Here is a 22,286-nt window from a genome sequence, read left to right as displayed (position 1 = left end):
GGAGGGGCCGGAGCCAGAGCCGCGCCCTCGGACGAGCCGGGGGTCCCATCAGCACCTGCGCCCCAACCCCAGCCCTCATCGGAGCCCCGATAACGAACGCCACCAACCCATTCCCGCCGCTCCGGAAGTTGCCCCTGCAGGGAGGGCGGGGGGGGGGGGGGGGGAATAGAGAACATTCCTTTTTTTTTTTTTTTTCTTTTTTTCTTTTATCTTTTTCAATACAAAATTTACAATTAGTCAAAGGCTACTCTGGGTTAAAGTCCTGCCGCGGCTGGGGGAGGGGAAGGGGGAGGTGCGGGCCGGCTCGGAGGGGGAGGGTCCGGTCCCGCTAGGCTGCTCCCTGAGAGGAAAGGCCGGGCCCGGGCAGCGCAGGGGGCCGGCGGCCCGGTCACCAGCGGAGGAACTCGCGGACGTACTTGAGCAGCCGCACGACCCACAGGTTGACCCCCAGGTCGATGAGGTACTGGATCTCGGGGGTCAGCATCTTGCGGCACAGCTGCTGGTGCCGCCGGCTGATGCGCTTCTTCAGGTTGTAGCCCAGGATGGTCTTGGTGCCCAGCGGCTGCCAGGGCTGCATGGACGCCTCCTGGATGGCCTCGGCGTCCACCGCGCGGCCCCCGTCGATGCAGATGCTGCGCATGCGCTCGTTCTCCCCGCCGCAGGGAGGCCACCTCGCGCGCCATGCGCTCGCGCCCGAAGGCCTCCACCTTGCGCCAGAAGCTGGCGTTGAAGTGGCGGTAGAGCAGCGCGTCGAGCTGGTTCCAGGCGGTGGCGCGCCGGTAGAGCTCCCCGGTGAGCTGCGGCACGGCCGAGGCCCGGCGCGCGTTCAGCTTGAAGTACACGATGTCCTCGAGCTCCCAGCACAGCAGCTCCTTGAGCAGCACCAGAGACTCGTCGAAGTACTCCTGCAGCATGACCAGGTGGAACCGCTGCTCCACCTCCAGGATGTGCTCGGCCACCTGCGGGCTGCGCGGGTCCAGCCCGCTGTCGTAGCCCAGGTCGAAGAAGAGCAGGTTGCGCAGGTAGTGCGCGTTGAAGCCCTGCGGGTTGTAGTAGCGGTCGGGGTCCTGCAGGAACTTGGCCAGCTTGTCGCGGCCCGTGAGCCGCCACGTGAAGGGCACCACCATCCCGAAGTAGTGGAAGGACGACTCGAAGAGGTGGGCGGGGTCGCGCAGCACCGTGATGAACGTGGCGTTGGGCGCCACCAGGCCGCGCACCTCGGGGGTAGCGGAAGCGCATGTGGTTGCAGATGATGTTGAAGCAGTCCCCGGGCTGGTAGTTGTGCACCAGGCTGCGCTTGAAGAAGGACGGGTAGTTGAAGTCGTTGTAGCCGCTGGGGAAGGCGAACTTGAGCCGGTGCTTCTGGCCGAAGCGGAACAGGATGTTGAGCAGCGTGCTGCTGGCCGTCTTGTGCGTCTTCATGAACACGATGTCCCTCTTGGGCCGGCAGGAGCCCTCCGGGCTGCTGTTGAGGGGCGGCGCGGGCGGAGAGCAGGAGCTTCCGTCCGGGGGCCTGCGAGGGGAGAGGACGGGACGTGAGCCACAGACAGGGCCTGAGCCTCGGGCTCCCCACGGGCTCTCCCTGCGCCCCCCACCCCTCCCCTCCAGCCCCCCCAGGCGCTCTCTTCTCCCAGTCACGCGTAAAGGCTCCGGGGGCTCGCACTTGCTTAGCGCGGAGCCCAGAGTGAGCAAGCTCCTCAGATGCTGCTTTCTCATGTGTCCATTTATCTGTCTAACCCGCCAGAGTCTGTCTGTCAGTCATCCATGTGGGTGACCGGGCAGACAGAGAGATGATAGACGGGCGGATGAATGGATAGAGGGATAAAGAGATGGAAGAGTAGATAGACAGTGGAGGAATGGATGGAGGAAGGAGGATGAATGAATACCCAGATAGCGAGATAGATGGAGGGATGATGATGCATCTATCCATCCATTTATCTAACTATCCAGATATTCACCCATCATCCTTCCTCCATCTAGTCATCTATCCATTCACCCAATCACCTGTCCATGGATCTAAATGTGTATACATATAATCTGTTTATCCATGCATTTATCCCTCTATCCATTCATCCATCTACTTAGCTGTATGCATATCTATCCACTCATCTTTCTATCCATCCATCCATCAATCCACTTATTTAGCTACCATCCTTCCTCCACTTACTCATTCATCAATCCATTCATCTATCTGTCTATCCATCCATTCTACCAAGATATTATTCTAGATATTCACCCATCACCCATCCACCTATCTATCTATCTAGATATCCACCCACCCATCCTTCCTCCATCCACTGACCTAAATATTACTCTATCTATTGATATATCTACCTATCTAAATATCTCTCTATCCATGTATGCCTCCATCCACTCATCCATCCAGACGATTTGTCCGTGCATGTTAGGTTTCTATTAAGTGCTGAGTCGGTACCGACTTAGCACTTAGTAAGAACCTAACACATGCATCTAGATAAGCATCCATCCATCTAGCTAGCTATCTACCTGTCCATCCTTCCTCCATCCATTTATTCATCCATTCCTCCATCTAGCTGTCCTTTATCCATCTAGCCAACTTTTTGTCAGTCTTACTATTTAAATATCTTCTGTTCATTCGCCCATGCACAATCAATACCCCTACCCACCCATCTACCTATCCATCCATCATCTTTCTATTTTTCTATCCCTCTAATCATCTATCTAAAAACATCTGTCTATCCATGCATCTATTATATGTGTCCCTCTCTCTCCATCTAGATAACTATGTCTAACATTTACTAACACTATGGCAAAGGGCAAGTGGCTTAACTTCTCTGAGCCTGTTTTTTCATCTATAAAGTGAGATGCGAGTGGCTGCAGCACTGACTTCATATAGTGGCAGTGAGGCTCCAGTGAGACAGGGTATGTGAAACAGGAAGCCAGAGGCCAGTTCTGCCTGTTGGTGTTCCTTTGCTTGGTCTTTGGGGAACTGCCCTGACCCTGTGACAAACTAAAGTCAGATTTGGTGAATAGAGCAGCCCCTGCTATCCCGAGGAAGCTGCCTCAGCCCAGTACACCTCGTTATGATTGGTTTTATCACATGCCATCAGCTAAGGACATTATTCCATTGTTTGTACCAGACAGAAACACCCGTTGAGGCAAGGCCGCAGTTTTTTATTTCATAGCAGAAAGGTGCTAGTCTACTAAGCTGGGGAAAGTTTCTCAACCTTGGAAGCTTGGCTTCCTCGGGGAATCCATAGCGTTATGGCGTGGTTCTCAAAAACTGGTCCACAGGTCCCTGGAGATCTTTCTAGGTCGGCCAGCAGGGGAGAACTATTTTCATAATGACGCTGATGTTAATTGCCTATTAAATTATTTTGTCTCCCTTTTCCAACTATTTACCTGTGGAAAGTCAGGTTTTTCCCTATAATTCAACCAAAACAACAGATTACACCAGACTAAATAAAAAAGCAGACAGGAGAATATAGCTATTCTCCATTAAGATATATTAAAATATTTGCAAAAATATTAAAACAGTCCCATTTTTCTAACTAATATTTTTGTTTGGGGAAAATATACTTTTCACTAAAATGTTATTTATATTAACATCTAACTGTTATTTTGAATGAATAAATAAATATTTTAAGTGTTATATTTTAATTTCTAATGTGGTAACAATAGATAGACAGCAGCTAAGTGGTGCAGTGGATAGAACACTAGGCTTGGGACCAGTAAGCCTCATCTTCCTAAATTCAAACACAGCTTCAAATATATATTAGCTAGGTGATCCTGGGCAAGTCAGTTTACCCTGTTTTGCCTCAGTTTCCTCATCTGTTAAATGAGCTGAAGAAGAAAATGGACAACACTTCAGTGTCTTTGCCAAGAAAACCTCAAATAGGATCATGAAGAGTCAGATGATATTGGAAGATGGCTGATAATTGAAATATGGATAGATATTAATTACCCTCATAAAAAAAAACCTTCTTGGAGTTCTTAGTGATTTTCTACTTAGATGTACAAACAACTAGGCTGGATTTCCTCAGGGCAAGTATTCTACCTACTGTGCCACCTGGCTGCCCCATATCCTCAACGATATTTAATATCATGAAGAGATCCTTAGACCAAAACATTTGAGAACTGCTGTATTGTGGGTTTCTGACCTAGAAAGAAGGAGTAAGTTGATGGAGACTCTCCAAAGGACCAGCTTTGGGGCCAATAAGGGGTCTAAGAGCTGACAGGCCTGCTTAATGACACATTAGATTTGTCTGCAAAAACCTGATAATCATTTCGATGAGAGTGAACTTCTGAACAAAACTTCCACTCGGAAAAGTCAAGGAACAAGGAATAAGACAATGTCATTTGGACCCATGGATGCCCACCAGCCTAAGGCCCCAGGATGGCCAGATGGCATCAATCACAGGAAAGGGATGTGCTTGGAAGGAAACGGTGGCTTTTGTTCCACAAAATCCAAAGTCTTTCTAGGACTAGCACTGAGAAAAGGAGACAGGGGAAGCAGAAGCATGATTTCATCATCAGCCCCTCAGGGAAGGAGACAGGGGGAAGTAGAAGCATGATTTCATCATTAGTTCCTCAGAGCACACCAGACCACAAATGAGGCTGGAGGCTGGGGGCTGCACTGCCATCCTGGAACTCCCAAGAAGGCCTGCTCCAGTTTCTTTCTAAGACACACAGGAGGAAAAGACATTTATAGCCTTCCAAAGTGTTTGGATAGATGGAAGCAAGGAAATAGCAGACAGGATGATAACAATGATGAAACTGGAAATCACAAAGTATTTGTAATCTGCAAAATTACAAAAAAAAAAAAAAAACAAAGCTGATCCCCCCAAAGAGATATAAGATGCCTCCCTTCCCCTCCTCCCTCTCTGGTTCTTTGTAGTGCTAGAGGATCCCCAGATACAGACATCGCAGGTGCTGTCAGATTTTTTCCTGAAATAATGGCTGGTTTACTACATTTTTTTCTTCTTTGTATTTGTTTAATTTTTTCCTTTATTGGAAAAAATAATTCTTTAGCCATGAAGGCCTGAACTCATATCTAATTCTCAGATATGCACTAGATGTTTAAGCTTGGGCAAGTAATTTCATCTCTGTCTGTCTCAGTTTTCTTATCTGGAAAACGGGGATAATAATAGTACATACCTTGTAGAATCCTAATAAGATAATAATTGTAATTTAATAAGATTCTATCTCATATAAAATTATCTTGTAAGACAATCTAATATAATAATTGTAAAATTCTTAGCACAATGCCTAGCATATAGTAAATACTATAGAGATATTATTGTTATTATTATTATTATTATTATTATTATTATTATTATTATTATTATTATTATTATTATTATTATAAGTCAGTAATCAATTGACTGTCTGAGTATACCAAATCCAGCCTGGAGGATTTTGGAGAAGTTAAGTTCCAGTAGTCACCCTATTGTAGAGATGATGGCTAGAGCTGGAGCTTGGCAACTAAATAAATAACCAGGTGGTCACTAATACCATACAACATGTATGAAGCACTCAGCACAGTGCCTGACACATAGTAGGTGCTTAATGTTTGTTCCCTTCCTCTCTACCCAGGGTACCAGGAAGTATGACCCACAGCATGTTGCTCATCACTATAAAAGTTATTCATAATGACTTTGAACAGAGGTCAATAGTCCATCAGTCCCAAAGCACTTATTAAGCCCCTACTATGTGCCAGGCATTGGGCTAAATGCTGGAGAAACAAAGAAAGGCAACAAATAGTGCCTACCCTCAAGGAGTGTCTATTCTACTGAGGGAGAAAACAAGCTAGAGACCAGAGAAGTGGGCAATAATTTGTAAAGGGAAGATTTTAGCTCTGAGGGATGGGGTGGTATCAGGAAAGGCTCCTTAGAGAAGGTGGGATGTTAGTGGACTTGAAGGAAGCTTCAAGACAGATGTGAAGAGAGAGAGTTTCAGGCAAGGTGGTCAGGAGATGGAATGCCATTTGACCAAGCAGAGAGGAGATCAGTATCCCTGGAGTGTGTGAAGGGGAGAAAGGCGTAAAAAGCTGGAGGGATACCAAAGGCTTTAAAGTACAGAGACTTTTATCCTGGAAGGAACAGGGAACATTTGGAGTTTATGGAACATGAGGGGGATGAAGTTGGATCTTTGCTTAGGAAGATCAATGAGAGCAGCTGATTGGCAGATGGACTGGTGTGGGAAGAGACTTGAGGAAGAGAGATCAACCAGCAACTCTGGCAAAGATCCAAGGGCAAAATGAGGGTCCAAGGATATGAATAAGAAGTTTTTAAAGGAAGGCGGGCTATCAATGAAAAAGTCTAGTGAATCACTAATTGTCAGAAATCACTACTAATCCCTAAATAACTAATCACTAAATCACTACTAATCACCAAATTACTACTTATCACTAAATCACTACTAATCAGAAATCACTAAATCACTACTAATCACCAAAATACTAATCACCAAATCATTACTAATCAGAAATCACTAAATCACTACTAATCACCAAATTATTACTAATCAAAAAATCACTACTAATCAGAAATCAACAAATCACTACTTATCACTAAATCACTCTCATCACCAAATCACTACTAATCAGAAAGTGCAAATTAAAGCAATGTTGAGATTCCACCTCATATCATCAGAGTGGCAAAGGAAACAAACAGAAAATCAAACAGGAAAACATCAGACAGGGGAGAGGCTGGTGTGTTGTGGTAGAACAGGGAACTGGTCCACTCCTCGAAAACAGTTTGAGACATGTCCAAAAAGTGACTGAACTGAACACTCCCTTTGACCTAAACTTTCACCTCAAAGCAATCAAAGAAAGAGAAAAGGTATCTTGAGATACAAAAGCATAATAGCAGTTCTGTTTGTAGTGGCCGGGATTGGAAGCCAAGGGGCTATTCTCCTATTGGAAAATGGCTGAAGAAGCTATAGTATAGGAATGCGATACAATATTATTGTCATAACAAATGATGAAATGGATGGTTTCAGAGGAAATTGGGAACCAGAGCTTCCTGAGCTGATGCAGAGGGAAGTGAACAGAATGGGGAAGACAGAGAAAAACAGTTTTGAAAGATTTTAGAATTCTAATCAATGCAAAGATAGACCAGGAATCCTGACAGAGCAGCCAGGAACATAAAATGCAGAGACAGAGTTTCAGGTATGGCAAAAGTGAGAATTTGTTTAGCTGGCCTTTGCATGCTTATGAAGAGTCTTAACTCTTTGTCTCTCTCTCCTTTCCATATTTCTATTTTCCCTTCTTCCCTTTCCCTTCTTCCTTCCTTCCTCCCTCCTTCTTCCCCATCTTTTCTCCTTCCTTTATTCCTTCCTCCTTCCTTCCTTCCTCCTTTGCTTCCTTCCTTCCTCCCTCCCTCCCTCCCTCCTTCCTTCCTTCCTTCCTTCCTTCCTTCCTTCCTTCCTTCCTTCCTTCCTTCCTTCCTTCCTTCCTTCCTTCCTTCCTTCCTTCCTTCCTTTCTTTCTTTCTTTCTTTCTTTCTTTCCTTTTCTTTTCTTCTTTCTTTCTTTCTCTTTCTTTCTTTCTTTCTTTCTTTCTTTCTTTCTTTCTTTCTTTCTTTCTTTCTTTCTTTCTTTCTTTCTTTCTTTCTTTCTTTCTTTTTTCCTTCCTTCCTTCTCCCCTTCCTTCCTTCTCCCCTTCCTTCCTTCCTTCCTTCCTTCCTTCCTTCCTTCCTTCCTTCCTTCCTTCCTTCCTTCCTCTTTTTAATAAAGGAGAGAGATTAGAAGGGGCAGCTTATAAAAGCATATAAAAATAAAGAAGGTAGTTGGGTTGTTTTGTTTTGTTTTGTTTTGTTTTAAAGAATACCAAGTAATGGGGCAGCTAGGTAGTGCAGTGGATAGAGCACCAACCCTGAAGCCAGGAGGACCTGAGTTCAAATTTGACCTCAGACAACACTTCCTGGCTGTGTGAGCCTAGGCAATTCACTTAGCCTCAATTGCCTCAGCAAGAAAAAAGAAAAGAGTACCAGGTAACAGCAACATTGTTCGGGGATCAATTATGACAGACTTAGCTCTTCTTAGCAATACAATTATCAAAGGCAATTCAAAATTACTCCTGATGGAGAATGCTATCCACATCCAAAAAAAAGAACTATAGATTCCAAATGCCTTCAAAGCATACCGTTTTCACTTTGTTTGTTGCTTTTTCTCTCATGGTTTTCCCCTTTTATTCTACTTTTTCTTGTCAACATGACTGTACATGTAAAGCCTGTATCAGACTGCTCACTTTCTTGGGAAGGGGGGAAGGGAAGAAAGGAGGAAAATTTCAAACTCAAAAATTTCATAAAAGTGAATATTGAAAACTTTCTTTACAAGTAAATTGGAAAAATATAATACTATTAAATGGGAAGAAATGAATTTTTTAAAAAAGGGTACCAAGTACTGAAAAACAAGCCGGTAAAAAGAAGCTGTCCTTTTCTGCTCTTCCAAGTTAATTCCATGAGAATGGATGAGCAGAATCACCTTTCCTTTCCCCCAAACACATATATACACTTACACACACACACACACACTCTCTCACACACACACACACACACACTCACACTCACACACACACACACACACACACACACACACACACACACACATACACTCACACTCACAGGCTCCAAGACAGAATTGGGCAAACACGGTCAGAGAATGAACGCATTTAAATTTGCTTCAAATAGGGACGCTTCCTCTGGCAGAGAGAAAAGCTGAAAGACCCTAAGACTTTGCCTCACAAAAGTCCTGACAGAAACAAGCTGGTGTGAAGTTCATTGGCAAGGCCTTCAGTGAGGAGCCCGAATCAGGCCGAGGTGTTTAGGGGACCCACAAGCTACCAACCCCCAGAAAGCCGCTCCATAGCTAGCTGTGCAGAGATTGGGCAAATGGCCCACTTGGAACCCATTCAAAGACAATTCACTGAAGCCACTTACTGCTTATATATAGGTCGGACATCAGTCAATCACTTATTATGCTTCTACTGTGTGTTAGGAACTGTGCTCCTTTACTCCTCACAACCACTCTGGGAAGTAGATACTATTGTTATCCCCATTTTACAGATGAGGAAACTGAGGCAGAAACAGGTAAGTGACTTGCCCAGGATCTCAGGAATGGATGAGACTACTCAGCTCTTACTGACTCAATTTTTTAATAATTATTTTGTATATATTAAGGCAGTGGTCCTCAAACTTTTTAAATAGGGGGCTAGTTCACTGTCCCTCAGACTGTTGGAGGGCCGGACTATAGTAAAAACAAAAGTTCACGCTCTGTCTCCGCCCCTCAGCCCATTTGCCATAACCCGGTGGCCGCACAAACATCCTCAGCTGGCCGCATCTGGCCCACGTAGTTTGAGAACCCCTGTATTAGGGGATCAGTGGCCCCCAAAGCTCAAGCCTTCTGTGGGATGTCTAAATCACAGAGTAGTACTGAATCTCAGGGGAATGGCATGGGACTCTCCAGGAAGAGGGATTCAGCCTTGGTGGCAAGATCAAGCTGTCTTCTGGAAGGAGCAGATGGAATATTGGAGAGCTTCACATGTGTTTTTCATTTCCCAAGAGTCCTTTGCATTTTATGTATTTTCTGTGGAGTGGAAGAAAGGCTTCTCATCCTCTGCTATGCATGTGCTACACTGAGGGCAGGTACAAATAAATTAATGAAGTGAAAAAGTAGGAGGAAATTACATATGGGCAAGAAATGGTTGGGGACGGATATTTTGATCTGGAAAGTTTGGGGATAATAAGAGGGAGACAACTTAATCATAGCAACCAAAGGTTGACTGTTCAGTGCTGGACGAGGAAAGTGAAACTGCCAAGAGATTCAGCTGTGAGAACTGTGGGTGATCCGTGACCTCCAAAACAGAGCTTCAGTTCTATAGAGCTGATACCATTCGATCCAGTGGCAGGATTAAAAAAATATATTTTTATGGAGAGCTAAAGGGATATATTTATATGTACTTACAAACATCTATATAGATCTATATCCATAGCTATCTAAGTATAAATATATGCATATATTTATATACATGTGTGTATACACATACATACACACACACACACACACACATATATATATATATATATATATATATATATATATATATATATGTTCTTTTTCAAGGGATTTTTGTTTTTTTGTCGGATTTCCATGCCCTTCCACTTTCTAAAAATTCCTTTAAGAGAGGCTCTCTGGGAGTCTGAAGAAGAGGGAAATCTACAGTGGAAATACGGTAATATAAAATAAAAGATATCAACAAGAGATATTATTTAATCGTGTCTATGTTTAAATGTCTCTAAAAAAATACCAATGAAAAATTGGTTAAGACACACAGCTACGTCTCAGTGTATTCAAACTCCCATAATTTTAAGTTATAATTATGTAAAATAAGGTAACTGGTTTCAGTCTAATGGGAATACTGCCAACGAGCTAATTGGGACCTTATCATATCCATAACACACATACTCATAGCACAAGACCCGACTTCTTTTCCCTTTCTCCCAGATGATGCTGAAATCAGTCATTGATCCAAGGCCGCCTGGCTAAGGGAAGGCTGCAGGAGGTGCCAGCGGGGCCCAGGACAAGCAGCCTCCTCCCAGGGGCCAGAGGGCCCAGCTTTCCCACAGCATAGGACCTAAAGACCACTGTTTTAACACCAAGCATCTCACTGGGTTCTCTGCCTCTTCCCATTTTAATTCCACTAACTCCTGAGAGATCACAAAACATCTAAGGGGAGCCCAAGCTCACTCTTGGCTGAGTTGGAAAAGTACCTGGATTGGATGTTCCAAGCCCACAAGGCTCCAAGTTCCTCCCGGATCAGACCTGTTCCCTTTAGTTGGATGTGCTCTCCCTCCCCTCCCGAGCACCTGTCCCCTGCTCCCTCCAGGCCCAGCCCCTTGCCCCCACTCACTCAGCCATGCTGACTTGCAGAGGGGCCATGTAGGCGTAGAAGAGCAGGAGGAAGCCAGTGATGAGACATCCCAGGATGAGCGCCTTCGCCATGGAGTGCCAGGGTTTCCTCAGAGAAGGCATCTCAGTGACCTGGGGGAGAGAGAAGGGGGCAGGAGCCCTGAAGGAAGCCACAAACCCACCCCCCAACACACACACAAATACATATAAGCACATATGTGCACACACATGTATATGTATTAAACACACAGACATTACACACACATCCAGGCTATAGATTGCCTTTTGCCCCTCCTGCACAGCTCAATCAGCAGCCAGGCCCTCAACAAGCTTCCCCTGATCAAACACCTGCACAGGCAGGGACTGGCTTCTGGCCTTTCTCATTATCTCCAGAGCTTAGCATCTTGCTAGTATGCAGTAGGCATTTAACAAATGCGTTTTGATTAACTGAAAACCTTTCCAATGCATACTACAAATGAGTCTCACAAAAACCATGCAAGGGAAGCAGCCCTCAAGTATGAATAGCCCCATTTTACAGATGAGGAAGCTGAGGCTGAAACAAAGAGGGACTTGTCCAAGGTTGCAAAGAAATGGCCAAATAGAGACTTGTATCTAGATCTCTGGATTCCAAGTTCAGAGATACAGGATAAAGGTATCATCATTTTCTTCTTAAAAATTGTATTATGAGGCAGTTAGGTAGCACAGTGGATAGAGCACCAGCCCTGAAGTCAGGAGGATCTGAGTTCAAATCTGATCTCAGACACTTGACATTTCCTAGCTGTGTGACCCTGGGCAAGTCACTCAATCCCAACTGCCTCAGCAAAAATTAAAAAAAAAAACAACATTGTACTGATACCTTATTTAACTACATATTTTTTTTCAATGAGCAAAAATCCATCTCTCCCATATCTCTCCCCTTTTAATTAAGAATGAAAAAAACAAAATCCCAATTGTAAACATATAATCAGAACAATTTTCCCACTGGCCATGTCTAAAAGACAATAATATATGCATGTATATTTATATATCTATGTCCATGTACAGTTCACACACACCAAATAGCTTTCATTCTGAGAGTCTTTCATCTCTCTTTGAGGAGGGAAGAACAAGTTTCATCATTTTGTCCTTCTGAAATCATGGCTGCTCATTACACTCATCAGAATTCCTAATTTAGTACAAACTGTTCTGCTTCTGCTCTCTTCCCTCTGTATCAGTTCAGACAAGTCTCCTCAGGCTTCTGAGAAACCATCTCCTTGTCACAGCAGACTCTCACATAATATTCTCTCACATTTATATATTTAGTCACTCCCTCAAAGCTTCATTCTTTGCCACCTCAAAAAGAACTAAAATGTTTTTAATATCCTTAAAATACGTGTTGTGGTCATTGCTCAGTAGCTATATTTGACTCTTCTTGACTCCATTTGGGATTTTCTTGGTAAAGAATTTTGCCATTTCCTTCTCCAGCTCATTTGACAGATGAGGAAACTGAGGCAAATTGGGGTAAGTGACTTGCTAGACGTGTCTAAAGTCAGGAAAATTAGTCTATTTCCAGTTGACCACGTAGCTGCCCAAAATTCACATCAGTTAGAACAAATCCCTTCTTTAATCTACTCTTTCTCCAATCCCCCTTACCTGCCATTCTTCCTTTTCTGTAGAGTGAAATGCATTTATCCAACTCGTGTGTGTGCGCGCGTGTGACCAGTTCAGATCAATGAGGTTCAAATATCAGTGACTTCCTTCTTGACTTCCTCCCTTGTTTGTAGAGATATCGACTTGTCCATTCCAATTATATGAGATAATTTTCCTAACCTTTCTTCTATCCTCTCTCTGTCCCCCACAGTATTTCTCTTCCCCTGTTTTCTCCTAAGATCATCAAGCTGTAACAGAATCACTGGCAGGCCTTGACTAATTATAGATGCCCCCGATGACTCCTGATGATGATAATGTTCAGAGGGGACACATAGATAAAATTTTGAATGTAAGCAATTCATCTGTGTTTAGTCCCTTAGAATTGTTCATTCATGTTTACCTTGTTATGTTTCCCTTAACCCTCGTGCTCGAACTTCAAAGTTTCTACGCAGTTCTGGTATTTCCACAGGAATATTTGAAAGTTGTCTATTTCATTAAAGAGCCAAATTTTCTCCTGTATCATTCATATATTCAGTGTTGCTAGAGCAGTTATTCTTGGCTGTAAACCTATATCCTTTGCCTTTTGGAATATCGTATTCCAGTATCCCTACTCCTCTCCAGTGGTGGCTGCTAAATCATGTATGATCCCGACTAGTTCCTCGAGTCTTGAATTCTTTCTGTTGGCTTGCAATATTTTTAATTTGAGCCGGAAGCTTTGAACTTCGATTGTGTTGTTCCTGAGAATTTTTATTTTGATGTTTCTCTCGGGAATTGGATTCTTTCTATTTTCACCTTGCTGCTCATTCTAAGAAATCTGGGAAGATTTCTCTAAATATAATTTCTAGGCTCTTTTTTTGGCATACATCCAATAATTATTACTTTTTTCTCCTCAAACTGTTTTCAATTCATTTTTTAAAAGGTGAGATATTTTATGTTTTCCTGTATTTTTTAGTCTTTTGACTTTGTTTTAACATTTCTCATGGTCTCATGGAATCATTGGCTTTATTTGGTCATTCAGGGAGTTGGTTGCGTGGGTAAGATTTCGTACCAAAATGTTAATTCCCTCTCCATATTTGGAATATTATGGTGAAGATGCTTGTTTACTAGAATATAAATAAATTCCTTGAGAGTAATATTTGTTTTCCTAAGAGGCACTTCTGAAATATTCCACTCAATGGAAGATTTCAGGTGCAGAAGAGAACCTCAGAGCATCCACATCCAGCCTGCACTTGGGATACTGTCTTGGTTTTAGAAGGGGTGAGAAGAATGATTTGCAGATGGGGAAGAGGAGAAAAAAGGATCAAGACAGGACATCCTGTTTGGAATTTGTGGCAAATAGTCCAGGGGGTTAGCCCATCCATCAAGAGCATCCAGCATGTTCTTGGAAAGGATAAAAATGTTTCTCCAACCGGAGTGGATGGGGAGCATGAGATCAACTTGGTTGGGTTTTCACTAGGCCCTTGGAAGGCTTTGGATGACAAAGCCCTGAATTTGGTTCAGAAGCTAGAGGAAATTCTGTGATATGTCACTCCCAGGAGGGTGAAGAGAGACTGCCTCCATCATCAGTAAATTTTTAGGAAATAGATCATTTAAGACTAGTATTTCCCTGATAGGGCTTCTTTCCTCCCACCCATAACACAGGGAGATTTTTACAATAAGGAGACAAAGCCAATCCCATGACCTGAGGGGCCCCAGCTTCCCTGGTCCTCTCTATGAGGCAGTGAGGTCTCTAAGACTGGTGGGTGCCTAAGATCTTGAGTCAATATAACTACTGAACAGATAATGGAGGTAATGAGTGGAGTTCATCTAGAGAAAAAAATTGTTTCAAAGGGCCTTGTTTCTTCCAATAATAACATTGCTCTTTTTTTCTCCCCCACAACTTCCTCTTCCCAACTAAGACAAAGAAAAAAATCCTTGTTAAAAAAAAAGTCAAGTAGTATGAATTCACACATTAGCTTAATATATAATTATAAATATAATATATATTATATAAATATAATAATTAATATATGTTTATATATAAATATAATTATATATTGTATGCATATATAATATATATATAATTATATATATTAAATATATGCCTCTTTCTGCCCTCTCTCTGTTTTGGAGAGAGTCATGGCTGGTAACTATATTAATCAGAGTACTTGGCACTCAAAGTCTCTTTTCTTTATGATGTTGTCCTTGAATAAATTGTTCTCCTGGTTTAATTCACTTTGTATAAGTTTAAATTACTCAGGATTCTCTAAAATAGCATCTTTCACAATTCTTATGAAATTATATTACATATAATATTATATTTATTATTACAATATTATTATATTACATTCCTATGTCACAATCTGTTCAGCCATCCCACTCTCAATCATACAATTGTCTTTCTTAAATCATGCTTTTAGTTCTTTTCTTTTAATCCCCTCTTCCATGATCAGTAAGTTTCTTTTATTTTCAACTACTCTTCCTCTTAAACCATCCCCTTCCTATCCCCAATTATTTCCCTATTGAATTTTATGAATCTGTGCATATGTCCAACCCTTCTTTATCCATTTCAGATAAGCACAAGGTTCAGCTGTTGGCTATTTCCCCAACTCCTTCTATCATATTTGTACATTCTTTTTCTTACACACCCCAATTATGAGAAATAACAAGTAATAATGGGACTTTCTGCCCAGACGTTTTGGAAACAGAAGGTAAAATAGACATTGAAAAAATTCATTGATTACCTACTGAAAGGGACCTTAAAATCAAAACACTAAGAAATATAATGGCCAAGTTCAAGAATCATCAGACAAAGGAAAAAATATTGGAAGCTGCTAGAAAAAAGCAGCTGTCTGCCTCCATGCCGCCATCTTGGCCGGAAGTCCCTTTATAAACTAAAACTTCGGGACCAGCTACCCCCATCCCCACCCAGAGTGACTCAGCACATTCTTAGAGCCTCAGAGCACAGACTCAGCACAGCCATCGCTGTCCTGTTAGTGCCTTGCTGCTGTCTCCCTCAGTCTGTAGAAGAAGCCTAGTAACACCAATCAGCCCCATCCCCCCAAAAAAACAGACCAATTGTTTCTCTTGTCAATTTGTTTTCTTCGATTCCCACTCTGACAAAATGAACAAAAAATGTAAAAGGGCTCTAACCATTGACAGCTCTGTATGGAGAGAGAGCAGACTTCAACCACTGAGGAGACTAAAAGCAGATTGTCTCCAGAAGAATCCACTAAGGGGGATATGATCTGCTTCTCAAAACACAAAACTCTCATAGAGGAAATCAAAAAGGTTCTCATAAGAGAGCTAAAAGAGAAATGGGAAAAGGAAAGGGAAGCTTGGCAAGAGAGTCTGGAGAAGTCATCCCAGGCATTTAAAGACAGAGTGGATAAAGAAAACAAATCACTTGAGAAATAAAATTAGTGAGTTGGAAAAAGAAAACAGCTCTCTAAAAAATAAAATGGATAAAATGGAAAAAAATGCCATAGAAGAAAAAACTCACTTAAAAACTCAATTGGACAATTACAAAAAGATATTTAAAAAGTGAGTGAAGAAAATACATCATTGAAAATTAGACTCGAACAAGTAGAAATGAATGACTCAAGGAGAAACCAAGAAGTAGTCAAGCAAAACCAGAAGAATGAAACAATTGAAAAGAATATCAAGTACCTTATTGGAAAGACAACAGACCTGGAAAACAGATCCAGGAGAGACAATTTGAGAATAATCAGACTCCCTGAAAAATGTGAGGAAAAAAAGAGCCTGGACACTATTTTCCAGGAAATTATCAAAGAGAACTGCCCAGACGTTTTGGAAACAGAGGGTAAAATAGACATTGAAAAAATTCATTAATCACCTACTGAAAGGGACCCTAAAATCAAAACACTAAGAAATATAGTGGCCAAGTTCAAGAACCATCAGCTGAAGGAAAAAATATTGGAAGCTGCTAGAAAAAAGCAATTCAGATATGGAGGAGCCACAATAAGGATAACCCAGAATATAGCAGCGTCTACATTAAAAGAACGAAGGTCCTGAAATATGATATTCTGAAAGGCTAAGGAATTGGTATGCAGCCAAGAATAACTTACCCAGCAAAAATGAGCATCATTTTCCAGGGAAGAAGATGGACATTTAATGAAATAAATTAATTCCATCTTGATGAAAAAAAAAAAAAAAAAAAACCCAGATCTACACAAAATGTTTGATCTTCAAATACAGAACTCAAGAGATTTCTAAAAAAGTAAAAAGAAATCTTGAGAACTGTATTTCTGCCATAAAGATATGTAAAGAACACATGTATAATTTGTCCTAGAAACTAGAGGTGGAAAGGAAATTATATCATAAAAAAGGGTAAAGTGGTGGTACTACATCTCATGAAGAAGCAAAGGTAACCTATTATATCTGAGAGAAAGAAAGGAGGGGGATGAACATAGTGTGTATCAATAGACATATTCAATTTATAGTGAAACTTCTTCCACTTCATTGAAAAGTGAGAGGGAAGGAGTAATGTAAATAGACTCCAGAAAATCATCCCCAGGATAATACACTATCCCACCAAGTGGGATTTATACCAGGAATGCAGGGCTGGTTTAATATTAGGAAAACTATTAGTATAATTGACCATATTAATAATCAAATTAATAAAAGCCATATGATCATCTCAATAGATGAAGAAAAAGCATTTGATAAAATCCAACATCCATTCCTACTAAAAACGCTTGAGAGTATAGGAATAAATGGACTATTCCTTAAAATAATAACGAGCATATATTTAAAACCGTCAGTAAACATCATATGTAATGGTGATAAACTGGAACCTTTCCCAGTAATATCTTGAGTGAAACAAAATTGCCCACTATCACCATTACTATTCAATATTGTACTAGAAATGCTAGCCTCGGCAATAAGAGCCAAGAAAGAGATTCAAGGAGTAGGTAATGAGGAAATCAAACTATCACTTTTTGCAGATGACATGATGGTATACTTAGAAAACTCCAAAGACTCTGCTAAAAAGCTTTAGAAATAATTCAGAATTTTAGCAAAGTTGCAGGATACAAAATAAATCCGCATAAATCCTAAGCATTTTTATACATTACCAACACAATCCAACAGCAAGAGATACAAAGAGAAATTCCATTCAAAATAACGTTCGATAGCATAAAATATTTGGGAATACATCTACCAAAGGAAAGTCAGGGATTATATGAGCAAAATTACAAAACACTTGCCACAAAAATAAAGTCAGATTTAAATAATTGGAAAGACATCAAGTGTTCTTGGATAGGCCGAGCGAATATAATCAAGATGACAATACTCCCTAAACTAATCTATTTATTTAATGCTATATCAATCAGACTCCCAAGAAACTATTTTAATGACCTAGAAAAAATAACAACAAAATTTATATGTAAGAACAAAAGGTCGAGAATTTCAAGGGAAGTAATGAAAAAAAAATTAAATGAAGGTGGTCTAGCTGTACCTGATCTAGAACTCCATTATAAAGCAACAGTCACCAAAACCATTTGGTATTGGCTAAGAAATAGACTAGTTGGTCAGTGGAATAGATTAGGTTCACAGAACAAGATAGTGAATAAAATTAACAATCTAGTGTTTGACAAACCCAAAGATCCCAACTTTTGGGATAAGAATTCATTATTTGACAAAAACTGCTGGGAAAACTGGAAATTAGTATGGCAGAATATTCTTTCAGAATATTGTATTTCAAGTTCTTCTCTCGTTTTTAGCAGAAGCTGCCAGATCTTGTGTGATATTAACTGGCTCCATTTCTAGGTAAAGGATTTTGCCATTTCTTCTCCAGCTCTTTTAGCAGATGAGGAAACTGAGGGAAATTGGGGTAAGTGACTTGCTAGAAATGTCTGAGGTCAGGAAAATTAGTCTATCTCCAGGAGTTTACCACCTAGCTGCCCAAAATTCCCATCAGTTAGAACAAATCCCTTCTTTAAAATCTACTCCTTCCCTGCCATTCTCCTCTTTCTTTCTGGCTACTCATAATATTTTTTTTCTTTTGAACTCTGTTTGGATTTTGAATATGACATTCCTAGGACTTGTTCTTTTGAAGTTTGCTCCTTTGTTTTTCAGGAGAGGTGATCAGGGGGGTTCTTTCTATTTTCATTTAGCCCTTTGCTCATAACAAAACTAAATGGCTATCATTTGTGCTTCCTTGAAAGAAAGTGTCCAGGCTTTTGACAATTATGACTTTAGGAGAATTCAATGGTTCTTAAATTATTTTTCTTTAGGAGAGGATGCCGGGAAGATAGCAGAGTAGATTAGAAAATTCCAAACTCTTCAGATTTCCTCTACAAACATGACAAAATAGTGCCTCAGTGTGAACGTAGAGTGGTTGAGAAAGTGGAGTAGAACTGCTATCCTCCTGGGAGGACTAAAGAAGACCCAAAGAAAGGAGGTTTGGCTCCTGTGAAAGGTAAATGCCTCAACAGCAGATTGAGAGCCCTGGGGCTAGCATGGCTGGCAGCCTCAGCCCCAGCCACAGAATTTTCATGTCTTGGACAATGTAGGGAGTCAGGTGTCTGAGGTGGGGCGAGAGTGAGGGAACCTCTGCTGATGAAGGGTGCCAGGTCCAGCTGAGACATGGCCCTGGGTGAGAAGGAACCAGCACACATGAGTGCAGAAGCAGTGGGCAGGGACTGCTGGCTGCCAGCCCTTAGAGGAGGGTGGAGTTCTTGGTTTGGTTCCAGATTAGAAAGAACTGAAGGAGGACCTGAGATCAGAGGTGCCATTCCTCACACCCCAGGACTTCTAGAAGGGATTATTATCCTTACAAGCTTCTATAAATTAAGAGGGGTTTTTTTTAATCAGCAAGCAAAAGAGAACGAACCCAATCATAGAAAGTTACTATGGGAATAAAGAAGAAAGCCTTTCTCTTCAGAGGAGGATACTGAAGCAAAAAAAAAAAAAAAAAAAAAAAAAAAAGCCTCTACAACCCCAAATATTTAATGTTGGAGAGTCACCTGCCCAAAAAGAAATCATAGAAAAAATCAAAAAGACTTTAAAGATCAAATGTGAGAGACTGAGGAAATTTTTGAAAAGTAACAACAATCCCAGAAAAACAAGATTATGGAAAGAAAATCAAAACCAATTAGAAAAAGAGATCCAGAATCTTAAGGAAGAAAATGACTCCTTGAAAACTAGACTTGAGCAAAGGGAAGCTAGTAAGGCTATAAGAGATCAAGAAATAATAATAAAACAAAATAGAAAGAATAAACAACAGAAGAGAATGTGAAACATGTCATAAGAAAAAATAACTGATCTGAAGAACACATCAAAAGAAGAGAAAACAATAAGAATAATCAGACTACCCGAAAGCTACAATCAAAAAAAGAATCTTGATGCAATAATACAAGAAACCAAGAAAATTGTCTTGAAGTATTAAAACAAAAGGAAAAAGCAGAAATAGGACACTACCTGAAAGAGAATCTGTGGGGGAAACCTGCAGAAATACCATAGCCAGATTCCGAGAGAAGGAGAAAATATTACAACAACAAGAAAAATAAAATTCAAATATGGCAGAGCCACAATTGGAATCACACAAGACTTAGAGCAATGACATTAAAGACTGCAGAACCAAACCAATGTGACCAAGATTAGAAGGAAAGCACAAAGCTGGGAAACAATTTTTACAGCAAGTGACTCTGATAAAGGGCTCATTTCTCAAATACATAGAGAACTGAGTCAGCTTTCTAAGACTGCACAAGTCATTCCCCAATTGATAAATGGTCAAAGAATAGGAACAGGCAGTTTTCAGATGAAGAAATCAAAGCTATCTATAAGCATATGAAGAAAAACTCTAAATCATTTTTGATTAGAGAAATACAAATTAAAACAACTCAGATACCACAGACACCTGTCAGATTGGCCATTCTGACAAAGAAAAGTGATAAGTGTTGGAGAGGATGTGGGAAAATATGAGGCAAACATCAAAGACTAATTACAAGAGACTCAATAAGAATAAACTTTTATTTTTTAAATATGTGCAAATGTGAAGCATATGTCTGAGATTGCCACTAGTCATTGGGTGGTTTGAAAGGAAGACTGGTGTAAAGCTGGGTTTTGTGTGATTCTAATCATATAGATTAGAGAGCAAAAAGAGCAAAAAAAGAGTAATTCCCTTCTACAAATGAGGCATGGAGAGAAAGAACAGACACAAAGGAATGAGATGGGAGAGGAGGGCTGGTGTTCTGGAGCCTCATCAGGAATGGGTTAAAGAGAGAACAATACACATCCATATATATTACATATACATACATATATACACATACTATATTACATAGTTATAAAAGTGTTCTAAATTCAGAAAGAAGTAAAAGGGTAAGAAAACAGGAATGGAGGAGAGGGTAAAGTAGGGATTTTAAAGAGAATTCTACTCAAATCAGATCTGGGTAAAAGAGAGACTAATCATTTAGAAGGGCATGAATGACTTTAAATGTATAAAGAAATAGGATGGGGGGCAGCTAGGGGGCGCAGTGGATAGAGCACCAGCCCTGAATTCAGGAGGACCTGAGTTCAAATCTGGTCTCAGACACTTAACACTTCCTAGCTGTGTGACCCTGGGCAAGTCACTTGACCCCAGCCTCAGGAAAAAAAAAAAAAAAAGAAAGAAATAGGGTGAGAGAAAGTATACTTAATGACCTGTGTGCAAAAATCCATTTTTCTATTATATTTGTAGGAATCAACACACATTCTTCCCTCAACACTTCCTAGGTCTTTCAGGTATACTTCAACAACACCCTGGACTCCCACACAATATGAAATGTTCCCTCTTTGATCTTCATTTCCCTAAAACTGTTATCGAAGACGGTGGGTAGATTAACAGGAATACAAGGGAACGACATTTATATTTGGAAGGCCATAAAAGTCTTCTAAATTCAGGTGGAAACGAGGGCAAAGGGAAAGGTTGGAAGGAAAGGATAAGGGAGGGATCTTGGGAGGGACGGGGTAGGTTAAGTCATAGGATGGCAAAGCGATGGGTAGAAGTAAGGCAGAGGAATCAAGGAGGAGAGGAAAAATAAATTTATTATGTAAAAAAAAAAAAAACAGGGGGAGTAATCATGACCTCAGAAAAAGTTAAAGCCCTAAGTAGATTTAATCAAAAGAGAAAAATAGGCAAGCTCCACTCTTTGTCAACCATATTACTCAATATTGTTCCAGACTATTTGAAATAACTAGAGAGTATAGGTTTGGAATGTTGCTGGGGTGTAGGACATGATGAATATGGAAATATGGAAAGAAGGAAGATATTATCGACCTTCTGAGAAACAGAGGCCATAGAACAGTCTACCACAGAGGCAAATGAATATATGAGTATGATTACAGAATTCTAAGTATATTTGTGTCCATATATGTGTGTGTGTGTGAATACGTGTGGGTGTATACATGCATGTATACATGTGTGCAAGAGTGTGCTGCATGTGTATATATGTGTGTATAATATATATAACATGTACATATTATTATATATATGAATATATATATATATATATCCATGGTTAATTATAGTCTTCATGGGGAAGGAAGAAGAAAAAAAGAAAGGAAAAAACGAGTGCCCAGCAAAAAACAAAAGAAAACCTACAAGGAAGTAAAGAAAAGATGGACAACTCTGAACATAATGTCTCGTATTTATCATTTATGCTTTCACGGTGCATTATATACTCTTTCTGGAAATGGAAATTTATTTTTAATCCTCTCATGTTCGGGGCAATGTTTTTTCTTTTCCTGTTTTGGATTTGTTTAAAATAAATAAATACGGGGGGG

The 22,286-nt window shown here is 40.7% G+C and overlaps 1 protein-coding gene across 1 annotated transcript in view; it reads right to left on the bottom strand.

The window, feature by feature from the left end:
• Positions 1–280: 280 nt before the first annotated feature.
• Positions 281–22,286, bottom strand: part of LOC141557775 (galactosylceramide sulfotransferase-like) — a 28,897-nt gene continuing 6,891 nt past the window's right edge. Inside the window, 4 exon segments of the mRNA XM_074293983.1 lie at positions 281–649; positions 651–1,223; positions 1,225–1,513; positions 10,891–11,021. Coding sequence (XP_074150084.1) covers positions 389–649; positions 651–1,223; positions 1,225–1,513; positions 10,891–11,012 — 1,245 coding nt within the window. The 5' untranslated portion in view covers positions 11,013–11,021 and the 3' untranslated portion in view covers positions 281–388.

This window comes from Sminthopsis crassicaudata, chromosome 1 (genome assembly GCF_048593235.1).
Source record: "Sminthopsis crassicaudata isolate SCR6 chromosome 1, ASM4859323v1, whole genome shotgun sequence".
Taxonomy (NCBI): Eukaryota; Metazoa; Chordata; class Mammalia; order Dasyuromorphia; family Dasyuridae; genus Sminthopsis; species Sminthopsis crassicaudata.
Note: the sequence above shows the minus strand (reverse complement) of the source record. Positions and strands in the feature narration are given on the sequence as shown.